Source organism: Hemicordylus capensis, chromosome 5 (genome assembly GCF_027244095.1).
Source record: "Hemicordylus capensis ecotype Gifberg chromosome 5, rHemCap1.1.pri, whole genome shotgun sequence".
In the NCBI taxonomy this organism is placed as follows: domain Eukaryota; kingdom Metazoa; phylum Chordata; class Lepidosauria; order Squamata; family Cordylidae; genus Hemicordylus; species Hemicordylus capensis.
The window spans coordinates 208,636,981-208,663,985 of record NC_069661.1 but is presented as its reverse complement, the minus strand read 5'-3'; the positions used below and the strand labels follow the sequence as shown (position 1 = coordinate 208,663,985).

The 27,005-nt window shown below is 41.8% G+C and overlaps 2 protein-coding genes across 4 annotated transcripts in view; both read right to left on the bottom strand.

Annotated features, from left to right (window-relative positions):
• The window catches only part of SCYL2 (SCY1 like pseudokinase 2), a 45,624-nt gene extending 40,518 nt beyond the window's left edge, over positions 1 to 5,106 (bottom strand). The window contains exons 1-2 of one of the 2 annotated variants that reach the window (XM_053255819.1): positions 4,824 to 5,106; positions 1,060 to 1,256 (exon numbers count right to left, since the gene is read on the bottom strand). In XM_053255819.1, coding sequence (XP_053111794.1) covers positions 1,060 to 1,236 — 177 coding nt within the window. In that variant the 5' untranslated portion in view covers positions 1,237 to 1,256; positions 4,824 to 5,106. Of the gene's footprint in view, positions 1 to 1,059; positions 1,257 to 4,437; positions 4,590 to 4,823 lie in introns of those variants that run through there. The other variant, XM_053255818.1, reaches the window with a different exon arrangement.
• A 2,868-nt stretch (positions 5,107 to 7,974) lies between these two features.
• Positions 7,975 to 26,693, bottom strand: ACTR6 (actin related protein 6). 2 transcript variants are annotated; one of them, XM_053252790.1, is made up of 11 exons: positions 26,415 to 26,691; positions 23,143 to 23,260; positions 22,363 to 22,431; positions 21,006 to 21,129; positions 20,760 to 20,895; positions 18,486 to 18,542; positions 14,287 to 14,385; positions 11,316 to 11,394; positions 9,706 to 9,877; positions 8,536 to 8,674; positions 7,975 to 8,287 (listed from the first exon to the last, which is right to left on the bottom strand). In XM_053252790.1, the coding sequence occupies exons 1-11, from the start codon at positions 26,480 to 26,482 to the stop codon at positions 8,158 to 8,160; spliced, it is 1,191 nt and encodes a 396-aa protein (XP_053108765.1). In that variant the 5' UTR covers positions 26,483 to 26,691; the 3' UTR covers positions 7,975 to 8,157. The 2 variants fall into 2 exon arrangements, with proteins under 2 accessions (XP_053108765.1, XP_053108766.1); XM_053252791.1 differs by lacking the exon at positions 18,486 to 18,542 and having other exon boundaries at positions 26,415 to 26,693.
• Positions 26,694 to 27,005: the final 312 nt, after the last annotated feature.

The window sequence follows — 27,005 nt, the reverse complement described above, 5'->3', positions numbered from 1 at the left end:
TCTAGGAAGAGCATCCGCATGCTCGCATAGGGCTGAGAGATTCCCACCTGCAACCTTGGAGAAGCCACTGCCAGCCTGTGTAGACAATTCTGAGCTAGATGGACCAATAGTCTGATTTTGTATATGACAGCTTCCTATGTTCCCTATGTTAAGGTGGCACAGGAGCCTTGCCACAAAAGTTTTGAAGGCTTATACATTTTATCATAATCTATCTACAAATGTACTGAAGCATGTGTTACAGGGAGACAAAAGCAAGTGCACAGGTAGTATCAAGAAAGCCAAGCAGTCAAAGGGACCATATAACACCAACTTTAAAAGAACTGCACTGGCTGCCAATATGTTTCCAAGCGATATACAAAGTGCTGGTTATTACCCTCAACGGCTTGGGTCCAGGGTACTTAAGAGAGTGCATTATATTAATATATTTCTCTCTCTCTCTCTCTCTCTGATGAAAATTTGCACAAGTTTAGCCATGTATTATCTATATGACATTAGGCCAAAGCTGCATATAAATAAACCTGTGCAAATGCTTAAGATTAAGGATGTTGTAAGTTTCAGATGTGCCTTGCTGAAGGCATTCAAGTCACTGTAGAACATTTGATCCCTTAAACAACCAACTCTGGAATAAAGTTAAATAAATTCCTCATATAACTACAAATGTAAAATCATTTGTAGTTACATAAAACATAGTGTCATTCGTTTGAAATAACACGAACACACACACACACACACACAAAACACTCTTAAAGTTCTCAGACATCTACTAGCAATAAGCCAACTCTAAGGGTAACCAATCTCACACTTTGAAAGAACTACAGTTAGGTTATTCCAATCCTTTTATTCTCTCATAATTTATCAAGGACATTTTAGGAATCTATCACAACTTCATGCCTCAACAACTCTGCATATCATTTGCATGAACTTGGACATGTTGCAAATACTGCGCATTTTTCTTTTGCAATTGGTAAACCTCATTATTTGAAAATTGTTTCTTAATTCTATGTAATTCCATAGCAATTACTTTAGAAGCAATATATATTTTCTCTCTTAAAACTTCACCTGTTTTGTTGACTTTTTAGTGCCATTAAAAATCTTCCAAGCAAGCCCATTGCCACCGCTAGCAATATGTCGGCCAACATCAAATTCCCTGGTAACTGGATTCCCCATGACTGCACTAGTGACATCTGCAGTCACTTTTGTAACCGTGCTCTTCAATTTGTTTAGCATGGACTCCATTGTTATAACTGCACGTTTGCCTACAAAGAAAATAATTCTCAAAATCCAATTTGAAAGTTTTGCAAAGCAGAACACACACAAATACTGAACATTACTTAATTAAATAATGTCTATGAATATTAGATTTATAGCAACCTGAATGCTGATTTAAAATGGAAACATGCAATCCCAAATAGAAAGAAGCAGCATTTCAAAATGAGTTTTTATCTTTCTTTGAAGCTATCAGCACAAGAGATGGAAATTCAGTATTTACCCAAGCAACTGGTGACACAGTTAACACTTTTGCTATAAATTTAGGTGTTGAAAGGTATCAGCTGTTTTGGCAAGTGACAGAAGAAATGTATTCATAGGAAGGACAAATTAGCAAATTGTCCATATGCCAAAGGCAGGCTAGATTAAATCTTCTCTATATATAATTCTCTAAGGCATACCCATGGCAAATACCATGAGTGGCAGCTCTCACGAGAGTTCGGAGAGCTGCCAGATAGCCACGGGTGGGAAGGAAGAAAATGCCAGTGGTGGCCTGCCGGCCAGCGGACAATCAAAAAAAGCAGCAGGGAGGGAAGAAAAGCACCGGCCAGGTTGGCAAAGAAAACTGCCACCAGAAGGGCGGAGAGGGAAAGGAAAGCGTTGTCCAAGCTGGTGGAGAATGGACTGGGGCTGAAGTGGGAGGGATGAAGAGACAGGGGGAACTGGGGCACAGATTCTCTGCGTCGGATCAGCTAGTATCAATTAAAAGCCCTCCTCAGGAGAATTTGCAAATATTCATTTGACCACTACAATGAACTTCCCTTGGAATATGAACACAGGACGCTGCTTTATTTTGAGTCAGACCATTCATTTATCTAGCTCAGTATTGTCTACACTGACTGGCAGCAGCTTCTCCAAGATTTCAGGCAGGTATTTTTCCGAGCCCTGCCTGGAGATGCCAGGGATTGAACCTTGGACTTTCTGGATGCAAAGCAAATGCTATAGCACTGTGCTAAAACTCCATCCCTAAAGGTGGCATATATGGGTCTCTATGACAACACCAAAACCTGCTTAGCTTCAGCAAAGTGGCTGTGTTGTATGCCCACTAAACCATGTTCTAGGACCAAACAAGACACATTTCTATTTCACTTGGAATATGTCCAGCACACTCCTCGTATTAATCAGGGTTTTCCAACAATACAGTAGATTTGTGATGAGCTAATGTCATATTATGTTCAGTCATATTATGATCAAACCAAACCCTCTATGTGATGACACAGGGCACAAAGGAAAATCACTTCACCATGTATAGTACCAGGATTACTTTTAAACTGATTCTTCAAGAGCAAGGGCACAGTTAATTATGGGACAGCTAAAGCTGTAGCACTCTTGATTTTATTATATGGACAGAGGAGCTTTAAAAAAAATTCTTATAAATAGAAGATTAGTGATCATGAGCAAAGGGTATACAAGAAAAAAATGAGCACGTTTGTATAATGATTACAAACATGCTTGTTTTTCTCTTGTTTCTCCAGGCTTCTTTTTTTAATCATTTAAGAAATGCATTCTCCTTATAAAGATTGCAGAACTTCTCCTTATAAAGACTGCAGAACCCTATTTTGAAAGAGCTGCACCGGTTACCAGTGTGTTTCCGGGTCCAATTCAAGGTGCTGGTTTTGACCTTTAAAGCCCTTAACAGTTTGGGCCTGGGATACCTGAGGGACTGCCTGCTCCCAAGGGTTTCTGACCGCTTGACGAGATCATCTGAGGGGGCTCTGCTCCGGGTGCCAAAAATGAGGGAAGCTAGGTTGTCGTGCACTCAGGACAGGGCCTTCTCTGTTGCTGCCCCCAGGCTTTGGAATGCTCTCCCAGTGGCCATTCGCTCCTCAGACTCCGTCACAGTTTTTAGAAAGCTGGTTAAATCTTGGCTTTTTATCCAGGCCTTTACATGATTGTTTTTATTGCTGCTTCTGCGTGTTTTTATCCATGTATAGTTTTCTGTAGTTGGATATTATATATTTTAATAGATTGTTTTCATATTTTTAGCTAAATAAGTTTAATTCATTTTTATTATGTGTTTTAACTTTTGTAAACCGCCTTGAGATTGTTTTTAATGAAAGGCGGTATATAAATCTAACAACAAACAAACAAACAAACAAACTTCCGTTCTGAGCTAAAAAGTAATGATAGTGTACAGTATTTTCTTACATGTTATTTCCCCAAAGTATTGAGGACTGAATACCATATCTCAATACACATACAGTTAATTCAATTTAAAGTGATCTGGATTCAGTGAGTACTGACTATTTATTATTATTATTATTAATTTATTTGATTTCTATTCCGCCCTTCCAAAAATGGCTCAGGGCAGTTTAAACAGATAAATAATAAATAAATAAGATGGATCCCTGTCCCCAAAGGGCTCACAATCCAAAAACAGACACCAGGAACAGTCACTGGAGGTACTGTGCTGAGGGTCGATAGAACTATCTATGAAACTATGCCATGTGCCACAATCTAAAAGCACCACGAAAGAACTTCTACTTTTGTCAGAATATTTTAGTTTTCCAAATTAATTTACTAGTAGTATCATATTAGCTAGCCACTACACTGTATTTAAACTATGAAGTAAGCTGAAAAAACAGCCTAATAATTTTAGCATGATTCTAAATGTGATTACACAGACTCAAATCCTATTCCTTTCAATAAACATTCTTAGTAAGTGCACTTGGACTGTAGCATTAGCAGCTTTTCCTTAGATACTGTTTTGAAAAGCAAAGACTACCATTTGACAACTTACTATTGCTTACATGCATCACAGGACATGTGGCTAGAGAAACATTGGTTTCTATTTAAAGACTGTTTCTCTTAAAATAAGTGATTTGGCTTAGATGGGACATGCAACAACCTTAGAAAGAGTGGTGTCAAACAGTGAACTAAGTGAGGACACAGGGAAAACACAAATATATGTACAAACAGCTAACACTTTTATATCCTATTCAGAATCACAGCTTCTATTAACTCAAGTTAAGAGATACATACACACTTATGTATACCCTTTAAGATATTTCCTGAATAAATCATCTGCCTTAATGAAGCATTCAATACCATCAACATCACTCGCACTGGGATATTTTACATTTTAATTGAGATATTATCCGACTTCACCTCAAAGCAACACATAGATAGATAGACAGATAGATAGATACACACACACACACACACACACACCTTTGATCCGCTGACAGCCGAAACTAGATCTACAACAAACAAGCAGCCCATCCCTACGGCCGAATAAGCTCAATAGCATTGAGGAGCTTCTGAAAAGCAACCCCACAGCAGGAACTGGAGTAGCCCTTCCTCTCCAGATCCTCTTCCGGCTAAGCTTCCAGTGGCTGCTTGACCAGAGGAAACGCTGGCCCCGACTTCCTCCCACCCTCAGGAGAGCTGCCTCTGGCTGGGAGAAGGAAGACGGCACTGGGCAGTGAGCAGGGCCTCCAAGCCCCGCCGAGGCCCCACCTGCGAGTCTGGGGGAGGCAGCGGAGCCCCTTCCCGGCTCCAGGCCACCTTCTTCCACCCCCGACAGCCAGAGCCCCGCGCCAGGCCCCACAGCTCACCTCACAGCCTACGCGGGAAGGAGGTGCAGCCCCACAGCGGGGCGCGGCTGACCGCTGCTAACTCCGGCTCAGTTACTCCATGGCGGCCACCACCTCAGCGCAGCCTGCCCTAACCTGACCGGTTCTGGTTCCTCCTCGCGGCGGCGGCGGCCGCCTCCGTTGCTGCTGTCACTGCTGGGCGAGAAAACAGGACACACACGGGCCGGAAGTCGTGCTGGAGGAAGCCCCGCCCACTGCCTCGCGCCGACCACGGCGGCTTTGGGGATGGCGGCAAGTTTGACGCGGAGACCGAGGCGGCTTCGCGGCCGGCCAGGGTGCGGAGAGGGGAGCGCTCTTCTGCCCTTATGGCTCCGTCAGCAGAAGACACCCAGACAAGGGGGTTTATTTCTGTGTATTCCGAGAGCCCTTTCCCCTTTCATTGCATGGCTAAGTACAGCTGACGTTTCCAGGCTGGAGCTTTGGCAGAGGAGGACAAAGCCCTGCTATGGGTTAGTAACTTGGGTATACATAGGACAGAGAGCAGAGAAGGGGAGTGAACAACTTCTCGGCAACTGGAAGAATATAGGCAGTGGTGAAGCTCCTTAAGGGGCTGCATTTTTTAATATGGTCCTGCATCTAGAAATGGGGTGCAGTGAGCTGGCCAGGCTTGAGGGTAACACCAAGACTTGTAGAGAATCCAAGTGCATTTTGAAGAATATTGTGTATAGTTCTCAGGGGCATCCCAAGACCTTTGGGCATCTGAAGCAGTCAGTGTGCAAATGCCACTTTGGGCAGCAGTGCAAAGAATTGCTTTATCTCCTTCTTGGTGTGCTGCGTTCTTGAAAAGGAGAATGATAGGAGGAGGAGGAGTGTGGTCAGCTAAGTGTTTCCACGGGGGTCAGGCAAGCAGTGGCAGAGAAGGGTGGCAGTTGAAATGAAGTGAGGTGGTCATGACAGTGGCAGTTGCCTCCTCCACCCCCAGATAATCCAAAACCTAAAGGTGACAGTTCTAGTCACCCTGTTTCTAAAAGGATATCATACAACTTGAAAAGGTGCAGAAAATGGCAACCAAAATGATCAGGGATTGGCACACTTTCCTTATGAGGAAGGATAAAGCACTGAGGTTTCCTAGTTTAGAGAAAGGTAAGTTTTTGTTTAGAAAAAGAGATAATTTCTCTTTTCTATAACAGCAGGGCTTGGTTCAGATGAATAACTAACCATAGTTACTAAAGATTGCAAATATGGCTAAAGTCTAACAAACCTGTGTGCTCCCTCTCCTCCTTTGCTTGCACAGCCAGAAATCTTGGGTTTGTTTAAATTGTGGTTTGTGCAAAGCCAGGAACTGTGGTTTAACTCTGCCTTACACAGTGGCTTATACAGCATAATTCAACCAGAACTGCCAGCTTCATGCAAATTATGAAGCTGTGATTTAAATAAACCAAAATGTTGACATAAGGCAAGGTGCGTGGTGGGGCAGGGGAGGGAAGGCTTGGGCCACCTTTCCAATTTAAACTAACAATCCATAATTGATAGTCTGAACTAATCCTAGAACTTGGGTCATCCCATGAAAGTGATTGGTAGATTCAGGACAGACAAGGTACTGCTTTGCTTGAGTAATTTCATTCCCACAACCTGTAGTGATAGGCACCAGCTTAGACCAAAAAATTAGACAATTTCAATAAGTCTATCAACAGCTGTTAACCATGATAGCAAAATAAAACCTCTAGGATTGCAGGCCATGTGCCACTGGCTAATTGCTGGAGGCAATTGCAGGGGAGAATTATTGCCTTTATGCCCAGTATGTGCGATTCCTGGAGCATCTAGTTGGCTACTGTGGGAAAGATGTGATCTAGCAGGATGCTTATGGGTGGGGAGGGAGATTCAGAAGCAGGAAATCTAAAACTCAAAACTGCACATGGAAGCTTCTTGTGAAGTACTTTACAAAAACACATTTGTCTAAACTAAGCTAAACGAAGTGTCCTAGGTTATTTTAATTAATACCCTCTGTGTGCAAATAATCAACTAATTTCCTTTTATTTGGTTCTGCTGCTAGATGAAATAATAGATTTGCTAAACGTTACCTTTTCCCCATTTCATTCTATTACTTTATCTCCTACTTTGTTTGTTAAACTTACTAATTTGGTCATGGACAGTAAATAAACATACTACTGCTATTAAACTTATAATGTGGCAAAATGTGTAACTGGAAGAGACGTCAAGTTAAAAGTCCATCCTATACCAAAGATGAAGAACCTTAAGCCAGTAAGTTCACCCTCTGTCACTGGCTTGCAATGAGATGAGGGCAGGTTTAAAGGAAAGAAACAATTCACCCTCTCTCCTTTCCTTTAAACCTGCCCTCACCTCATCACTGTAAGCCAGTATTGTTGACTTAGTCAAGATGGATTTTTGAAATAATAAAAAACAGCATGTGTTTGCTGCATGCAGGGAGTCTTCTTGCATGCAAAAGCATTGAAAAAACCTAGTTCCTAGTCTGAGGTGGAAAACCAGCCATCTCATTCTGTACATAGTATAAACAGACTGTACACACAAGTGGCTGATTAGATTGGTTGTGTTGCATCACAATCCAGAACCCCTCAATCCAAACATGGGTAAAAACACTGAGGCTGTTCTCACGTGCTGCCTATCCTGGGTTAGGCTGTGTGTCAAAACTGCTGGGATTGGGCCAGCACCCTGTTAACCCAGGTTCCAGGATTATGTGTCCATTCAGGCTATGTTCAGTTTGAGAAGACACAGAGATGAGTGCCTAGAGCCCTCCTGTGGGAATCCCTCACTGTAGGATACCCGGAGGCTGGGATACATCATCCCAGCCTCTGGAGCTCCGTGCTCCAGCAGAGCAGTGCTGACTGTCAGGGAATGTAGTGGTGCACCGAAGACTCCTAACATGATGGTCTGGGGGGTGGCGGCAGGGCAGGGAGGTAAGTGGAGTGGAGCACAGCCCAGCCTTTCTCCCCACCCGGTTGTGTGAATGGGCTTACTGTATAGCAATTTATCTATATCCCCCCCCCACACACACACACCCCAGAATTAAATAACCAAATACATTTTAGATTCAGTATCAGATGAGTAGTTTCAGATTGTTACAGAATACATTAACATGTTAATTGGATGAAGAAACTTATAGATATGATTTCAGCTTTTGACAGCATTTGACTACGCAGGAATATGAACATTTATTATATATAAAAACAAGGTACTATATATAGTACTTTAATTTCTAGTACAGTTCCAGTTCTAGAAGATCTAGAACATAATTTCAACTTTTTTAAAAAACTGGCCAGTTCAATGATCAGATAACACAATCCAAATATTCAAGTAATTTATATATATATCGAATTTATATATCGAATTTCTCTTCACATATACTATGCCCATTTTCTTCATAGTCTTCTCTTGTTACTACCATATCTTCAAAATCATCATTTTCAGAAATCAGCTTTCCACCTTCCCAGGAATAAGTAATAGGGCTGAAAGTAAAAACCCCCAAAAACCTTTAATTGCATAAACAGTAAAAACACATTTGGCTAAAGCAGTATAAAATGGATAAAATACAGTATATAAATATGATAAATAATAAACGTATAGTATCAGCTAGAGCCAGGGCTGATGCCATCTAAACAGTTATGGAAGAACAGAATATAAAATGGTAAAGGATAATATTGTTCCTTTTGATAACAACTGAGAATCTTCATTTGTAAGGGGAAACACAACTTACTTCTCTGGCAGAACAACAGAAACATCATAGTCTGTTGGAGTGAGGCATCGAACCTCAGAGTAAACACGATCTCTGAAGCCTGGGATAAGAGTGTTTCCTCCAGTCAGAACAATATTCTTGAAGAAATGAGGCTGCATTTCTATGAAGAAGACCAAGACAATTCAGTATTCTGAAAGAATTTGCTGAATTTTTTAAATTAAGTAGCTGGGAAAGAAAACACATTTGCATTAGAGGCAGTCCCAACATGACCTAAGCTCCACACTTGGGCATTTAACAAAAATACATTACTTTAAAGTTTAGGAGCGGAATGTTAAAATTGCTTTAATTCAGAACCCTGGATATTTCAAAGGTGACTGTAAGCTTTACAACAGTAATCGGTCAAGATACAATAGGGGCTTTTTTGTTGATAAATGGACTGGTTCTGTTATCACGAGGAATTTCAGTTAAAGCAAGCAACATCTCTGAGCTTCAGGAGCGAGTGACCCCCCCCCCCCGAATCCAGGTAAGCATCCATTTCTGCTCTGGGTTAAAATAAACCAAGATTGGTTATGAGTGATATCTGAATCTACCAACTTGATTTATTCTAGCCTACTTACTTCAAATAAGCTGAGATCTTTAACTTCAAACCTGAATACAGATCTTGGCTTATTTGAAGAAAGGACTAGAATAAACCAAGATTAGTGGGTTCAGACATCATGACCAATATCAGTTTACTTTAACTTAGAATGGAACTGATGCTCATGTAGGCAAGGGGAAGGGAGCATGTGCTCCTGAAGCTCATTGATATCAGACAGACCCCACTTTAACAGAGGTTTCACATATTTAGACCAACCATATGAGTCATAATTTAACTAGAGATTTATCCAAATGATATTACTTTTAAGGGTTTTATTAAATTTGTGGAGTTCATTAATGTTAGGAATAGTTCAATTTGGTAAGGAAGACATGCTATGTTGGGTTACAGATTTTCAATGCAAATTTTACATTTGTGATGTTATGGATGTGAAATAGTGATTCCATTATTTAATGTTAATATTAAAAACAAGATATCTAAAGACAATGAAGCTTTTGTCCTTAGCAAGTGAGCTTTTGAAGCAAAATAATGTATCATTTATACAATGCATTCCACAGCAAGATTTTAAAAATATTACATTGTTTTTAATAGACTACCTTCAGGCAAGTTCTGAATGGAATAAACAATGGCTTCAGGAATTCCCATTTCTTGAATGCCAATATCTGATGGATGGAAGAGTATCTCTGGAACAGCAAATCGCTCATTTGTAAGACGAAGTATTTGTTCACCAGTTTTGTATTTTCCACTTAACACCATTTCTTCCCTTGGCTAAATCAAATAGATGTGAATTAAAAACAAACAATGACATACACATCTTCCATAGTTTATATTTTATTTTCTTGCTTTAATAGATATGATTTTATGACATACACATCTTCCCACACAGTATCTGGGATCCAAAGAACTGCATTCCCAGTTTTGCATGCTCAAAGGGACTTGGTGCTCACATTAATCAAACAGCAGCCCACTGTGCCACATGCAAACTACTTTGAAAGTAAGGAGATCTTAAAGCAGATTTTGATATGGCAAGGAATCTCTTGCTCAAAAGATTTTTTGGGGGTGGGGGATCTATTATGCATTTATGAAACTTTGGGCACCCCTTGAGTAACTCTTTGGATCCTGGCCAGCATTTAGAACAACCAAAATTAACATCAAAATTGGTATTTAAGAAGGCAACAAAATCAGATGATATCTTTTTATGATGGAGCAAGTATGCAGTGTTTCATGTCAAGAAGAAATTTCTGGAATACTTTTTCTTGGTGTCATTAGCACCATGGCACTATGCTTGCAGTATAGGTTCGAGACAGAAGCCCTCTTCAGACATAATCAGTGCAAGCAAAGCTCTTCTGTCACTTGCACCTGACGAACATGCTTATGGTGTCGTTCTAAGGGGGAAGGAGCAGTAAGTGTGTTCACTGGCAATTCCATGAGCTGCAAGCATGACTGATTGAGATTGCAGCTCATGGAATCACTGGTGAACATGCTTACAGTGCCTCCCCCGTCAGACAAGTGGCACTGTGAGCATGTGCACCCCCCGGGAGGAAGTGACAGCAGTGGGGTAGGACTTCCTTCCATCTTTCCTTGCTGTAAGAATGAGTGCTGCACACGCTGATAATATCTGAAGAGAGATAAAATGATTCTGTATTTTGAAAGAAAGGCTTTATGCTAGTTATTTTACTGTTTCAAAAACTAGTACGCACAAAACAGGTTATAGCTGCAAGATCCATGTAAATATGAGGGCTATAGATCTCTTCTATGCAATTGCAAGTCATCGTGGAGCAACATGTACTGAGTCTCTGATTGTGGCTAACATGTTAGGACTGGAGAGTCAGAGAATAAATCAATGCATTAAGAATAATAGTTTAGGTCTACAGCTTCGTCTCTATCTAAAGCAGCACTCCCCCCCCACTCCGTACCCACCCAAGGGGAAAGCACCTTCTACATTCATCCCTGCTCCCAGGGCCAGCAATGGCTACTTCACTTGCCAAGTGGTGTTTTATGGTGATAATCAGTGTACAAATATAGCATGTAATGACCTGGCAAGTGATTTTTGTTACAATAAGTCTAGAATGTAATTTGTTTTTAGCTGAAGTGAGAAATGCAAAACAAAAAGGGTAAAGATAATATAATTTAGGATATTAAATTCTTCTTGTAGTACTTTATAGAGCAAACACAAAAAATTATGAGGATGACTTTACACCAGTACCTTACAAAACCCTTTTTTGATTGTGCTGAAGTCTGGCAAAACATAGTCCAGCATGACTGTATTTTCTTCCCCCTTCAATCTGGAACAGGATGTTGAAATTCAGAACATATAAATGTGTGTAGTCTAAACCATATCATACATACAGAGTGCACAAGTGGCACAGTGCTTGCCCTCATGTCTGGCCAGTAGAATAGCCTATCAGATTAGCAGCAAGAGTGATAGTTAACTAATAGTGCATGAGGCAGAAAATATGAGGTTTTTGTTTCCTAGAAAGATTTTGAAGAAGCTGTGGATTTTCACAACATCTTTAAAGGACTGTGAGGCTGTTACATGCCTAGGCAAGGCAGAAGACAGGAATGGGACAAAGGATGTGAGGCCCAAGACAATTCAAGGCTACTGGCAACAGCAGAAAAGCTGTTTTCTTGTGAGTGAGATCCACGTTGCAGCAGTAATTTATGCAAACCCAGATTTCATGATTCCCTCCCACAACAATGCTATACCACCTATACTGCATACACCTATAATATATAAACACCACCTATAATATACACAATTCAGTATATTACTGCTCCAACATGAAACCCCACCACTGGCAGTAGGGGTGGGGGATTCATGGAGCAGCTGCACTCCAAGTGTGGTGATGGAGTCTACTCATCAGGTACAGTTGAGAGAGCAAGCAGAGAAGTGAGGAGATGTGAAGAATATATTAATGTGGGGTGGGCATATAGATGCAGAATCTTAAATGGAGATTTATGGTGATGTGGAAGAGAATATAGAGCTACTGCAGAAGCTCCAGTGACAGTTGCTCCCTTGAATCAGAATAAAAGCCTGGCTGAAATTTAATTAATTTATTTAGCAAATGTATTGACCACCTGACTTTCTTAGACTTGAGGCAGTTTACATAAATTAAAACAGTGAAGACAAAAAAATCCAAGCACTAAAAACGAAAAGCCTGGCAAAATAGTTAAGTTTTCAGAGGCTTCTTAAAGGACAGAAGGGAGGGGGCTGCAACAGAGAAGGCTCTCCCATGAGCCCGGGCCCCACGTACCTCCCCTGGGCCCGGAACTCTGAGAAGGACCACATGAGACGACCTCACAGGGCGGATCAAAATTGGATGGGAGAGGCGGTCCAGAAGGGTTTTATAGGTGATAACCAGCACTTTGAATTGGACCCGGAAGCAAACTGGCAACCTGTGTAGAGACATCACCAAAGGTGAAACATTATCATATTTTCTGCTGGCCATAAGCAGCCAGGCTGCGGCATTTTGAGCCAGCTGAAGCTTCCGAGTCATCTTCAGAGGCAACCCCACAGTTAGAACACATTGCAATAGTCCGAGAGGTGAAGAAGGTATGTGTTACAGTTGCCAGGGCCTGCCGATCAAGGTAAGGCCACAATTGGTGCACCAGACGAAGCTGGGCAAAGGCTCTCCTGGCCACAACTTCCACCTGCTGTTCCAGCAGGACCCATGAATCCAGGATAATCCCCAAATCACGAGCCTGCTCTTTCAAGGGGAGAGCAAACCCATCAACATTCAAAGATGGAACCTGGCCAGAACAAAAACTGAACAAGAGCAACTCTGTCTTGGAGGATTTGAGCCTGAGCTTGTTTTGGCCCATCCAAATCCTTACAACCTCCAGATATTGGGCCAACACATTCACGGCATCCCCAAATTGGCCCAGGGTGGCGATGTACAATCGAGTATCATCTGCATACTGATGTACCTCACCCCAAACCAATGGATGACCTTACCTAGTGGCTTCATATAGATGTTAAAAAGCATGGGAGTGAGAACTGAGCCCTGCTTCACTCCACAAGAGAGAGGCCATGGGCTAGAACACTCACCTCCAATCCAAACTGTTTGAAACCATCCACTAAGGTAGGGACGGAACCAGCTCAAAACTGTTCCCCTGATTCCCACCCCTGCAGATGATCCAGAAAGAAGCCATGGTCAATGGTATCAAAAGCCGCTGAGAGATCTAATAGAACCAAGAGAGACACACTCCCCTCATCGAGGCTCCAATAGAGATCATCCACCAGAGTGACCAATACCATTTCTATACTGTGCCGTGGCCTAAACCCCAACTGAAAAGGGTCAAGAAAATCCATTTCATCTAGTATTCTCTGTAGCTGAGCAGCAAGGACTTTCTCCAAACCCTTCCCTAAAAAGGAGATAGTTCTAAAATGATCTAATACAGGGATTCTCAAACTTGGGTCCTCAGGTGTTATTGGACTTCAACTCCCATAATCCCCAGCCTCAGTGGCCTTTGCTTGAGGATTATGGGAGTTGAAGTCCAATAACACCTGAGGACCCAAGTTTGAGAATCACTGATCTAATATCTCGGTCCAGGGAAGAAGACTTTAGGAGAGGGCAGACCACTGATTCTTCCAAAGCTAGAGGAACCTCTCCCTCCCTGAGTGATGAATTCACTATCTCCTGGACTCAGGACCTTACCGCCCCCCCGCAACAAATCAACCAGGAGGGGCAAGGATCAAGATGCCCTACTCATACCACAGAGAATCCTATCCACATCATCAGCCTCCACAAGCTCAAAATGTATCCCAAATGTATCCCAAATCCCAAGACATTATCTCCATCACCTCAATGGACATAGCACAATTAGTGTCTTCTGGAAGATCTTTATCCCTAATCCCAGTTACATAGTGGCCAGTTGCAGACACTTTAGATAGACAGCCACTCTGCACATACTCAAAAGACAATTTTCCTCCTTATTACTGAACGCATTTCAGGTCAGAATCTAAACATTAGGAACAGGTTTCTCAGAGTGGAGTCTGAGCCTGAGCTTAGGGACATTTTCACCAAAGGCATTTAAAATTGAAAGCATTCATGGCCCAAGTTCAATAGGATGGGGTATTAATCTTTTTTTCAGGGCCAGTATCTAAAATAATAAAATCTGCAGGCTTTAGACAAATCACCAATGGCTGGTACTTAGCAATATATTAAAAAACATACTTGGCAGTCTCCATATCCTTGAAAAAGTCTTGCGAAACATAACATACATCTTCTTTCACTTGATTAATCACATGGGTTTCATCCATAACATGGAGTTGCCTATGAAAATTACAAGTTTAAGGAAATAATGTGCTAATTACATTTGGCTTGATTTTATTCACATTAGTGGTCTATTACTAGTATTAAATGAAAACTTACTTAAGCTATGTTATATTTTGGTGCTAAATGAGATGGGGGTTTGAGTGTTGGACTAGGACAGGAAGAGCTGGTCTTGTGGTAGCAAGCATGACTTGTCCCCTTAAGCTAAGCAGGATCTGCCCTGGTTGCATATGAAAGGGAGACTAGAAGTGTGAGCGCTGTAAGATATTCCCCTTAGGGGATGGAGCCCGCTCTGGGAAGAGCATCTAGGCTCCAAGTTCCTTCCCTGGCATCTCCAAGACAGGGCTGAGAGATTCCTGCCTGCAACCTTGGAGAAGCCGCTGCCAGTCTGTGTAGACAATACTGAGCGACATGGACCTATGGTCTGACTCAGTATATGGCAGCTTCCTGTGTTTCCTATGTAAGACCCAAGTTGGAATTCCCATTCAACCATGAAACTCATGGGCTGACTCTGGGCCAGTCATGTAGCTCTCAGCCTAACCTACCTCTAAGGGTTGTTGTGAGGATAAAAATAACCATGTACGCTGCTCTGAGCTCCTTGGAGGAAGAGCAGGATCTATCTATATATTTCTCCTAGGTGTGCCCAGGGAAAATGTGTCCCGGCAGCCCAGATGATTGGCTGGGCTGTGGAGGCGCCTGATTGGCTGGCACACCCAGGAGAAGGAGAATTGGCCGGCTACGAGCCAGGGCCGCTGGTGGGCCCGGCCTGGTGACGGGTGGTGGTCATGGGCCCGGCCCGGCCGCAGCGAAGCAGTGGCAGGCCCAGCCGAGGGCCAATGTGATGAGGCGGCCGGTGGCCAGGCGGCGGGCCCCGATACCAGGGGAGAAGGTGGGGGGGAGAGGTGGCTGGCCTGCGGCCGGCCACAAAGACTGGCAAGTGGTGGCAGCGGGCACGACAGGCTGTGGAGGCGGCACTTGGTGTGGCGGTCCCGCCGGTAGGACAGGCCGCGGAGGCAGCTCTCAGCCAGGCGGTACCGGAACCAGCCGCCGAGGCTGCTGAGACTATGGGAGAGAGACTGGGGTGGGAGGGAATCGGGTGGCGGGACTTTCCTGTTCGCCGCCCGGGAGGAGGAGCAGTGGGAGCGGCCTGGTAAGTAGAACTTTTTAAAATGCAGGGGGAGGGCAAGGGCAAGGGCAAGGGCAAGAGGGAGTGGGGCAGGGGGGAGGAGGAGGGCAAGAGGGAGGGGAGGGTGAGAGAGAGGAGGGGGAGGGAGGGCAAGAGAGAGTGGGGTGGGAGGGAGGGGAAGAGAGGCAAGAGTGTGGGGCAGAAGGGAGGGAGGGAGAGTGGGGCAGGAGGGAGAAGGGAACAGCCAGCCCCAAAGAGCACACAGGTGCTCTGTGTGGGTTGGCTAGTAGAAGTGTAAATTTTTTTTTTAAAAAAAAAATTGATCTAAGCTTTTAATCCCTGCAGTTAGGCATGCTAAATACTAAACCAAAGAACAGCAAAAGGAGAAATGAATGTTCCTAATATTATACTTTATTTGGGTTCTCAATTAGCTGTGCTGAGGGTGGATTTGCCAACACAGCAGAATTTTCATGGCTTTTAGCTGAACACAAGGCTTTGACATTGCTTTAAAAGTGTTGCTCTGGTATAAAAAACAGAACTGACATTCAGGGAAAATACTCTTTCATAAAACCTTTGTTTGAAGCAGTGGATAGTGTAAAATAGTTCTGAGGCCTAATTATTGACACTAGTTTTTCTTGTTGCTTTTTACAATGAAAAACGTATATATAATATAAAGCTGCATGGGCCTTACTCGCACACTGACTGACTCACTGATGTATACAAAACTCCCAGATCAAACCATGAAAAACATGCCATTGTCGCAGGTAGGTTCCAGTCCTTGCCCAGACAACAAAATAAATAAATCCAGAACCCCACAAAAAGTTAATAATGCCCCAGAAAATGTGGAAAAACTCTCCTATAGGCAAATATGGGGAATGAGACCTCAGACAGAAAAAGACTAGAGTCACAGTGAGATAAAACATTAATATGCTTGTAAAGTCCTCATCGACCAACATGAAACTCCCAGAGCAAAACACAAAATATAGAAACATACAGTTTTTGCAGGTAGGTTCCAGAGTTCACCCAGACTAAGAAAGAAATCCAAAACCATGCAAAAAATAATTAATGTCCCAGAAAATGCAGAAAAAATCTCCCATTGGAAATGATTCCTTACAGGCAGAAAACAGGATTAGAGTCACAGAGAGACAAGACATTCATATTTATTTATTTATTTTGATTTCTATACCACCCTTCCAAAATTGGCTCAGGGCAGTTTACACAGAGAAATAATAAATAATTAAGATGGATCCCTGTCCCTAAAGGGCTCCAAATCTAAAGAAATGCAAGATAGACAACAGCAACAGTCATTGATCATATGCAGTCATATGCTTGAGAACTGCAAGTCTTTTTACTAGTATATCTATACATGGCTTGTGGTTTGCAAGCATGCATCCTGTACCACAAACTCTGGGAATTTCTGTTTGTAAAAGTACCTGAGAAAACTGCTAAAGTTTGATCGAACCTTAGCCCTAGCCCTAATCTGAGCCCCAATCCTATCCCAACGCTCATGCTTATGCTAAGTCTTACACTAACCCTAACCCATGCTTTTCCAATGGGAGAGTTTTTCTGCATTTTCTGGGAATGTAATGAATCTTTATGGGGTTTTCCATGTTTTTAGTAGTCTGGGCTAGGTCTGAAACCTACCTACGAATATGGCATGTTTCTATCTTTTGTCGTTTGGTCTGGGAGTTTCATGTCAGTCACTGAGTCAATCAGTGAGTGAGGCCCAAGCAGCTTTATATTATAGATATATCAAATATTTTCAGTACTATCAATATTTGGAAAATAATTGTATATTGCAAGACTGGATTTCCTGAGCAATGGACAAATATTGGATGGAATTTTCACCTTAACAGGACTTGAGGGTGGGGAGGGAAGCATTTCTGGCTGTCTTGCTTCCCTGTGGCTGAACTGCTCAGAGATTCCTGGCAATACTGACCAACATCCAGAGCAGTCTCTCACAAGCACTCCTAACATCCTCTGCCACGCAGCACTAGACTGTGCACTTCCTGAAATGTGAGCAGCCTTGTGCAAGAGTTCAGAGCTCGCCTGCACTCTGGGAGTGTTTTTTTAGAGAGTCATGTTGCTTGACTCTCAGTGACGTGCTTCTGCTCTAACAGAGCTGTTCTGGAGTGTGAGTGAGCTCTAAAGAGCATTTGTGCTCTTGTGCATGACTGTCTCCCCATTTGTTCAATAATGTCTCCCCATTTGGGGAGAGTGCAGAGGTTAGCGCTCTGTGGTGGCAGATGTTCAAAGTGTCCATATTAGACTGCTCTGGATATCAGCTACTGCTCCCATGAACATGTTTCAAATTAAGGCTACACTTACTAGATACTAGTAAGCCCCATCAAAAAACTCAAAAACTTCTGAATAAACAAGTATATTATCAGGCTGTAGCAAATGCATTTTAAATGTTTAAAGCTTTAAACGCTTGTTCTGTTCCTGCTTAAAGGAGTTAAAGTGATCAGGGAGCATGATATGGATTTAGCTTTAAAGGACGAGTGCCTTCACTGCCAGAGGTCCCCAATTCAGCTTGCTACACTTAACAACTTGGCGCTGGAGAAGAGGTGGAGATCCTCCCCAAGGCTGCACTGCGCTTAAAAGTGCAATGTAGCGACAAGAGCTGATCCTCAGCCTGCCCCCCTCCAACTCCAAGCTGGAAACAAAGCTGGGGGTTGCCATTTGGAGGCAAGCTGCAGTTTGGGGGTTTAATTACTGAGGTGTTCAGAGCACCTCAACACGCTAGCACCAGCCTTCACCTCTGCCTCTGGAAGGCCGGCTAGAGGTTGCTATTTTGGTATGAGGCCGTTCAGGTGCTCCAAGTACTTTGGCAACCCAGCATTAAAATGATTTCCAAGCTTTCAGGTATCAAAAGTCTAGCTTTTAAAAAGATATTTTGCCCTATAATGCCGAAGAAATGTTTATCACAGTAAGCTCTGGATAAAATGCTACTAATTTCTAGTTACAGCTTTACCTGTAAGAGATCATCTCCTTTAGATGATTTGTTAAAAGCTTCCCTCCAACATTAATCCTGCAAAATAAATAAATAGATAGATAGAGAGATAGAGAGAGAGAGAGAGAGATAAAATCTTCATTTATTTTATTTTATTAACATTATTATGTTGCCAGAGCAGCTCCATATTGTCTCCAGGCCTCTATTTGGGCAAGCAAGACTGTCACATAAAATAGGGCCATATCTCTTTCAAATTCTTGACAGGGGAGGCAGGAGCCATGTCCAGTAGTTTGCATTTTAACAGAAAATTGCCTGACCAAGCAGCTAAAGTCCTAGGACAACAGACACCTGAATAGACTAACCTAATCTCACACTAAAGCAATCATAGCAAATATTGTCCCCGGTTGATTGGTTCATCAAGGGCCCTGTCTCCTTTAGTTTCTTAACAACTAGAACTACCAGACTTATTCAACCCCCAGGACCCATCATCTAGAAAATGTGCATACCCACCCCTGTCCTTTTGTTACTCAAGAAGCCCCATTTTCAGAAGCGTCTCCTGTCTTTTGCTTTCTTTGTTCTAAACCTCTAGTTCACCTGAATTCACTGAGCTCAGTGTGCTTACAAGAGCAGACTTGCTGGAGAAGACACTGCCCAAGTCTTTGGAAAGCACTCATTTCTTCAGAAAATACAGTTTCTCATTTTCTCTCAAAGATCCCACCCTTGCCCTTCAGAATCCCCAAACCTTAGTGCACTAGCACATGTTTACGTTCTACCCTAGCTTAGTGTTCCATGTTGTGTACAAATGCCGTTTAGAATACTGGATTTGGGTTTTTTGCCAGTTGCTAGTGGGACTCCATGGATTATTCAGAGACAGGCCTTCTCAGTTGCTACCCAAAGGCTTTGGAATGCGCTCCCTGCCAAAATAAGAGTCTCCCCATCTCTGACAGTGTAGTGATCAGCCACCCCTTCCCCTAAAGAGTTAACAGGAAGTGAACCCTTGTCTTGACTGACACTCTGGTGAACTCTAGGGCAGCCAATCAGTACATCAGGTGGGTGGGACCTAGAGAGCTGTTGCGGGGAATTTTGGGAACAAGAAGGGCAGGTCTTTGTTAGGAGAGAAGGACATGTGGCCATGGAGGATGGCTGCAGGAAAATGACTCTGCAGATCCTTGAAAGATAGGAGGGCAGGAAGCTTGAATTCTCTTCTGGAGTTTGGCGAGTTCAAGGAAAGGAAGCCTGGGCTTTGGCTTCTGGAAGTTTAGTCTAGGGAAAAGTTTGTTTAGTCAGACTTGGCGTTAGAATTTCTGTTTCTCTGGTGTGTGCTTTTGCATATTCCCGATACTGTTTTATTATAGTTTACCTGTAACGCAATTGAAATAAACACTAGCCTAAACCCATCCTACCTAGGGCATTTCAGAAGACTCTATAAGCATTTAAACGTGCCTAAGACAACCTATTTTTGTAACCTACTAAGTCTTTTTAACTGTATCTAAGAAAGCCTGAGATGGAAGCAGTCTGTAGTAATTGAATACAACTTTTTAAAAGTTATTTTCTTTTTACAAGCCTCTCCGAGTTTTCCTTACAAGTATCCTGACTTTGGTCAGTTCCCACTTCTCCCTCCTTTTCACCAAAATAGTCTTCAACCCTTTTTAATTCAAGTCACTTACTCACTGCCTATTGGGCTTACCCTTTTAATAAACAATCTTTCCTTGAAGAAGTCCTGGCCTCTTGTTTGCCTTTTGGAGTATTATTATTATTTTACATTTTATATCCCGCTCTTCCTCCAAGGAGCCCAGAGCGGTGTACTACATACTTAAGTTTCTCCTCACAACAACCCTGTGAAGTAGGTTAGGCTGAGAGAGAAGTGACTGGCCCAGAGCCACCCAGCTAGTATCATGGCTGAATGGGGATTTGAACTCGGGTCTCCCCGGTCCTAGTCCAGCACTCTAACCACTACACCATGCTGGTTGAGTACTTTACAATGACATCTTATTATCTAGACCCACAATTCTAAAGGTCGCTCATGCCGGTCTTAATTTGGTGTTAATTAATCTGAGTCTTCTCTCCTGGATAGATAGCTGCCTGCTTCCCTGCTTGGTCAGAGCTAGATATGGATTTGAAGGGTACTCCCAGCAGTCAAGTAATTACTCCAGATCAAAAGTAATTCTCCAGAAACTGATTTGGTGTTCTTGCCCTGGACACACAAATGAGGTACACACATGTGCAAAGGCACAAGCATGAGCAAGCATGGTAATAGCTAGAAGTTCACTTTTCAATAACAACAAAGTTCTTTACCTTATAATTGCTTCCTTCTTCTTCTTACTTCTGCAGTAAGGTACAATGTGTGTAAAAGAATAGCCACTGTCGACAATGATACAACACAATTCTGATGGGTTATCACGGAAGTATCTATGGGCACTGAGAGCCCCAGCTGAAACAGTACCAAGGCATAGTGTCATCATTAAACAATGTTTATTGTCCATGCGTATGCCAACTCACACCAGTTTTCAACAATGTACTATAATAAAACTTAATACTCACCATTTACTCTGAGAACTGCTTGGAATTGGTATTCTTCAAATAATATTTCATTCATAGACTCTTGAATTGAACTAAAGTTGAAGTACGGTTCTGTGATTATAGCAGTGGTATCTACAAAGTCTACCTATGTAGGACAAGAGTGGGAAACAACATTTTAGGAAAACAAAAAATTATATAAGAATATGCCCTGGCTATTAACACAGATGCTAATAACATATGCTGTACATTTCAAGCCTTCAATGCACTACACATGCATTTTTTCAGTAACCTTTATAACAACTCTGTAAGGTAGAGCCCATTGCTTGTGTCTCCATAATTTAGGTGGAAGACCGAGGATGAGAGTGGCTTGTTTAAGGCCACCAGGTGAGTTCAGGGCTAAGCTGAAATTTGAACTGGAAACTTCTTAACTGATGGTTCCACACTTCTAGGCACTACACTGCACTAGCTTTCAGCAGTGGTACATAGGAAGTGACATTATGCCAAATCAGAGCATTGGTCTATCTGGCTCAGTATTACCTACACTGACTGGCAGCAGCTCTCCAAGGACAGTAAAGAAAACCCTAAAGACTCACCTGTTCTTACAGGCTTTTAATTAGAATTTTAATAATTTGTTTTAATAACTGTTTTAAGTGATTGCTTTTATTGTATTTCATGGATTTTAATCTGTGACTTTTTAGATTGCTTAAATTTTGTACACCACCTAGAGATGCACATATCAGGTGGTATAAACATATGATAAATAGTAAATAAAAACCACAGTGGTTGTACTATGCTGCACCTTACTACCAATAATAAGGCACATTTACAACAAACAAATGGACTCCTACAGCCCTGTTCTGTAGATGACCACTCCATCTTATAACCCCTGGTCTCAATGAGCACTGGACAAATATGCCCATTGTAGACTGGCCAGTATGCATTCACACTGCATGCCAGGAGACACTGATCCAGAATATAGCCATGAGTAAACACCGACTGATAAGTATTGGCATCATCACACATGTTGGGGTACAAAGTCTGCAAACTGAACTTCAATATAGCAGAAAAGGCTAAGCAGTGGAGAGGGGGAGACGCCCTCAGCATTTGTATCAACAAAACTCCTAAATCTCCAGATTTTATACACATATATGGATTTTTATCTGTTGATATTGATTTCAGATTACATATTTTTAACAAATAAATACTAAGCAAAGTACATTTGTGGAAATCAAAGCATTCACAGTTTTCAATAAAACTTTGGTTCACAAGCAATTATCTCAATGTAATGATGGTTTCCTACAAATGAATTGAGTATTACCAGTATGGTCCTAGGATTTTTAGCGATGCTTCTGGCTTTATTTTCAAGTATTTTAATTACCTGATACATTTCTTTTCCAAAAAGGTAGTCCCATACCTGTCTCTGAACATCCCAGTTTACCAAGTAGCCCTGTTATTATTTAAAAAGACAACATAAAATTACCAGTCTATAATAACTTGATTATTGATTATATATTTGGTTTTAAATTTTTCACACTATCTTTTAGCTGAACAAATTATATGACAGGAAACTTAAAAATAATATCTTGAAAGATGCTGTGATGAAAAGATGGAGTGGCATCCTCCATTAAGATGAGCGGGGCAGTTCACATACAAAATTGCTTTGTGTATGTACTAGTAAAGCACTCAGAGCACTGGACTAGGCATCCATCCCATCAGTTTAACTCTGTCCATCTATATAAAATTTACACAATTATAAAACAATATAAAGCTGTTTAGGATCAGATATAAGAAATAAATTATCTCCTTAGATTATACTTTGGAAGCCTCTCAATTTCTTTAAAAATAATACTTTTTGATGTTGGAAAAAGCAAATGTTCAAAGTAAAATTCTATCCAGTTTGTGCTTATCATATAATATATATTTACTAAGATGTATAACTCAGCATATTATATTTATAATTATATTATATAGCAGAAGACAGCTCATTGGCCAAAAGCCTGAATTTAAAAAGTATAAACCACAATTCCTACCTAAACTGTATCATCATCATTTTATAAAGAGAAACAAATACTTCTCTATCCTCTGCGTTTTAAACACTGTATCACTCTTTACTAAACTTTACCTATATGTGTTAAAATGTCACCCAGATCATAATTACCTTTTGAAAAGGGAGAATATAAAAAAGCCCAGATGGATCTTTAATTTCATCCAGTTGGTTAGCTGTAAATGTTTTCAAACGAGCAGTTTTTGATCTAAACTGACAGTTGGGAATGACACTGTTGGGTGAAAAAAAACCAGCAGCTTCTTAGATACAGATTTCAACAAGTTGCTATCTATAGATGAATGTTAGATTCAAATAACTACTTCAGTAGCAGTTGAAAGTGGAACATGGCTGGCCAGCTCTATCCCACTTGGCATGTAAAGGACTAATAGTATTAACATAACACTGGAATACTCTGTGGTGCTCACAAAAGAAATCCATGCTGTTTGCCCAGCCCTGAAGAATCTGCCCAAGACATATGCTGTTCATGTAGCACAGTGTTTCTCAACGTTTTTGGAGTCATGGACGGGTACATTATTTGTGCGCAATTTCCCGGACCAGCTGTTAGTAAGGGGCCCCCCTCACCCACAAAAAACTATTTCGGGCAGCTCTCCGGAGCTCATTTCCAGGCAGTCCTCGCTGCTGGATAACATTCATTTCAAGGAAGCGGAATGAACATTATCCAGCAGCGAGGGCTGCCTGGAAATGAGCTCCAGAGTTTTTCCGTTGGCCCGAAATTGTTTTTTGGAGAGTGATTTTTATTAGTGATGTCTCACAGAAAGGTACCCAGTGGCTTGCGGACTGGTGTAGAAACCCTGGTGTTGAGAAACCCTGGTGTAGCATACATCAGTTCAGAGCTCTGCAGAAAAAAATAATGCAATGTTTCTGAATGACTTGTTTTTACATTCTTAGAAATGTGATTTGAACATTAGGAGATCTGCCCACATTCAGTTTTATTTCAGTTTTAGATCAGGTACTTCTTAATCTGAAAAGGAGAAGCCTTTCTCTTGGATTTTCTAGTGCTGCAGTATGTAAATTATTTACAAGTGCCCCAATTTTTGCTGCACAAAAAGAATGTGTTGTCAAAAACAAAATGGTGTCCAAATAAATTTAAAAACCCTGTTATTTTAAGGGCATTATCAAGGGACTGAAAAGCAACAGTTGTTCACTAGAAAATGCCTACTCTCCTTTTCCTTTCATTGCATGGAAAATGATTCTGAGCACAGAACCATTCCTGTCTATGGGCCATCAAGCAGTCATGGCCCCAGGAACCCGGCCACAGGGGTTCAGATGGACAGACTGCAGCCTGTGTGCATCCCAGGTTTCCCTGCAAGGGATTCTTTGGTCAGAAGCATGCAGACTACTAGGTGAACCGGTCATACAGAGAAAAGGGGACCAGATGGGTCCTTCCTTAGATAATGGTTATTGCCTTGAAACAATGTTTTGCATTTCTTGCTAGAGTTTATAATTCAAATGTAATTCTGAAAGTACTGGCTTTACCTATCTGTCTGGAAGTGTCTGAGACCTTCATGTACAATGGTAGAATTACTTACGAAGGAACATCGCAATGCAAGGTAGAGGGAAAATACAAGGACCATTCATGACTGTTATCCCATATACTACCCCTCTGTGGTTCTCACCCCCCTCCTCTGATTTTCCCCTTGACACCCCTCATGCCCTAACCCAGACAGAAACATCATAATGCCTGCACAAGTTATTTACATGTTTCTCCAGAGACAGTTTTCTTACTGATTAGGGTCACACATATGTGGATATCAGGATGACCTGAGTGCACATATGTTAGGTCTTGGGTAAGATTGTTTACGGTACATAATCCAGGGATAGAGATCCATGATAGAGTCATTGGCTTCAGAGAACTTAACCGGCAGATCTATGGATCTGACCACTATAAAGAGACCAACTTCAGGCATAATGACAGAAGAAAGAAAGCAAACTTGTTCAGTCTGAATGAAGGCCTGGATTTTAAATATAATGTATGTGATCAGATAAAGTATATGAAGTATGCTGAACACCCCAAAGGGAAATATGAATGCTACACATATACAAAAACCCCAAACCCTAGGAAACTATACCCTATGAGAGGAAACTGCTGTCCAGATGGATTGCTGGTTCTAGAACTGAAATAAATTGTGGGAATAAGTTGAACAATATCCTGAAGTAACTGAAAATAGTTTGCATCTGCAATTATCCTTAATCTTTACATAGGTCAGAAACACATACCTTTAAATTCTACTTGAGGGAAAATCTCTTTGTAACTCAAGTTTGCATATTCCTACATCAATACAAGATGGCCCAAACGTAGGGGAAACCATCTTAATCTTGCGTCACTTATTCTCTGACTGTATTTTGTTTGTACAGTACAGCGCAAAACAATGTATTCTATAATAAAAAACTGGACAGTTGACTATTTGGGGAATTCAACTGGGCATGGGATGGATCCATTCAACTGGTAGATTCCCATCCGTGTCCATATCAAAGTGTGTAAGAAAACCCACGGGGCCCATCAGCTGCCTGTTCCAAAAGTATTTATTTTACGTCCTCCAAATCTCAGTTTCCCCCACAGCTGCTTCAGTATTAAAGTGCTAAAGCTAAAGTCCATGTGTATGGCTAGGTGGTGGGGGTAGTTTAAAAAAAAAATTGTCAACTAGCGGTTTTCAACTACAGTCCCTACTTTGGACTGTGCTATTTGATCCTATTGGTTTCCACTTCCTCATTTCAGCTAGCAACAATCAGATCTGAACAGATTAGAATTCTTTCACCCCTTTAATGTGTTAGGGGCTAAAGATCCCTAAAACAGAAGGCTTCTTAAGAGCCGATCTTGATCAGCATGACTACAAAATTTATTTATATTTATACCCCCACCTGATCATATACAAATCTTAAGACAGCTAACCAAAAAATAAAATAAAAAATACAATAATCAAATACAGAATTCAAGCAGAAAATGGGGAAGGTGGAAAATAAAACACTATCAGACTACCACTTGCTCACATTTAATTTGGGGATAAGCCCCATTCAAATCAAGAAATGGAGAGTTAATTCCAATTCAAAAAAATTCCATAGGACTGCAGCATCAAACGGGTCTCCGATGCGTGTTTATAATGCATGCATATTGTGATAAGAACATGGTATTTATCATGGGATAGAATTTAGAAGCGATAAATAAATGTTTAGGAGTGTGCACTAAAAAAACGTCCAGAGAGGAAGAGTGTGGCTCTTTCATCACACCCGACAGGTGAAACAGCAAAGCGTATCATCAGGGTACCACTGCGGGGGCCGATGCGAGCATCTTCGCCCGAGCCGCCTACCGAACTCCACCACCAGCGCCCCCTAGAGACAGAGAGGACAGAGTGAAAGGGGCTTCTCACCTCACATGAGCGTGACTGTACCCGATCTTGGCATTGTAGGCACCATTATCCAACACGAGGGTCGCCATCTTCCGCCCCTTCCGGCTCCGCCTCCTCTGCAGGGAAACCTAGAATCTCAGTCCATGCACTGGGAAACAACTGTGGCAACAATTGCTCATGTCACCCCGCACCGCAGCCCCAATAAAGTTAATGCCTTTTCCACCGTCTCTTTGGTATGTGATCCTTCAGCCCGTTGCATGATGGGATACTGGAGGACTTCCCCGGCGCGGCGTAATATAACACTTTCTCTTATTCGACAACGCCCCCTTTCCTGTGCATCTGAGCATGCTCAAGACAGCGGACTGCATTTCAGAGTGCCAGCCTCGTTTTAAATACGTCACCACTGCGTTCGCTTGGGTATGGAGGATGGTTAATCTCTTTTCAACTGCAGGATGACAGTCTGCTGTGATTGGTTGGTCTCAACCGTGGATTGTTAATACAGTACTGAAAGTGAAAACCTTTGGATTTTCAAGATTGACTGCGTGCTTTTGTTTAGCTAAAAGTGGTGAAACACACCTAGCATCTTGATAGTTTTGTTGCCTTGGATACATA

Coding starts and splice junctions, on each gene's coding strand:
- ACTR6 (XM_053252790.1), bottom strand. CDS start 26,482: ATGGCGACCCTCGTGTTGGATAATGGTGCCTACAATGCCAAGATCGGG. Junction 14,386..18,485: donor AAGGAGATGATCTCTTACAG/GTAAAGCTGTAA, acceptor TAATTTTCATAG/GCAACTCCATGTTATGGATG. Junction 8,675..9,705: donor CATTCAGAACTTGCCTGAAG/GTAGTCTATTAA, acceptor TCTTCTTCATAG/AAATGCAGCCTCATTTCTTC.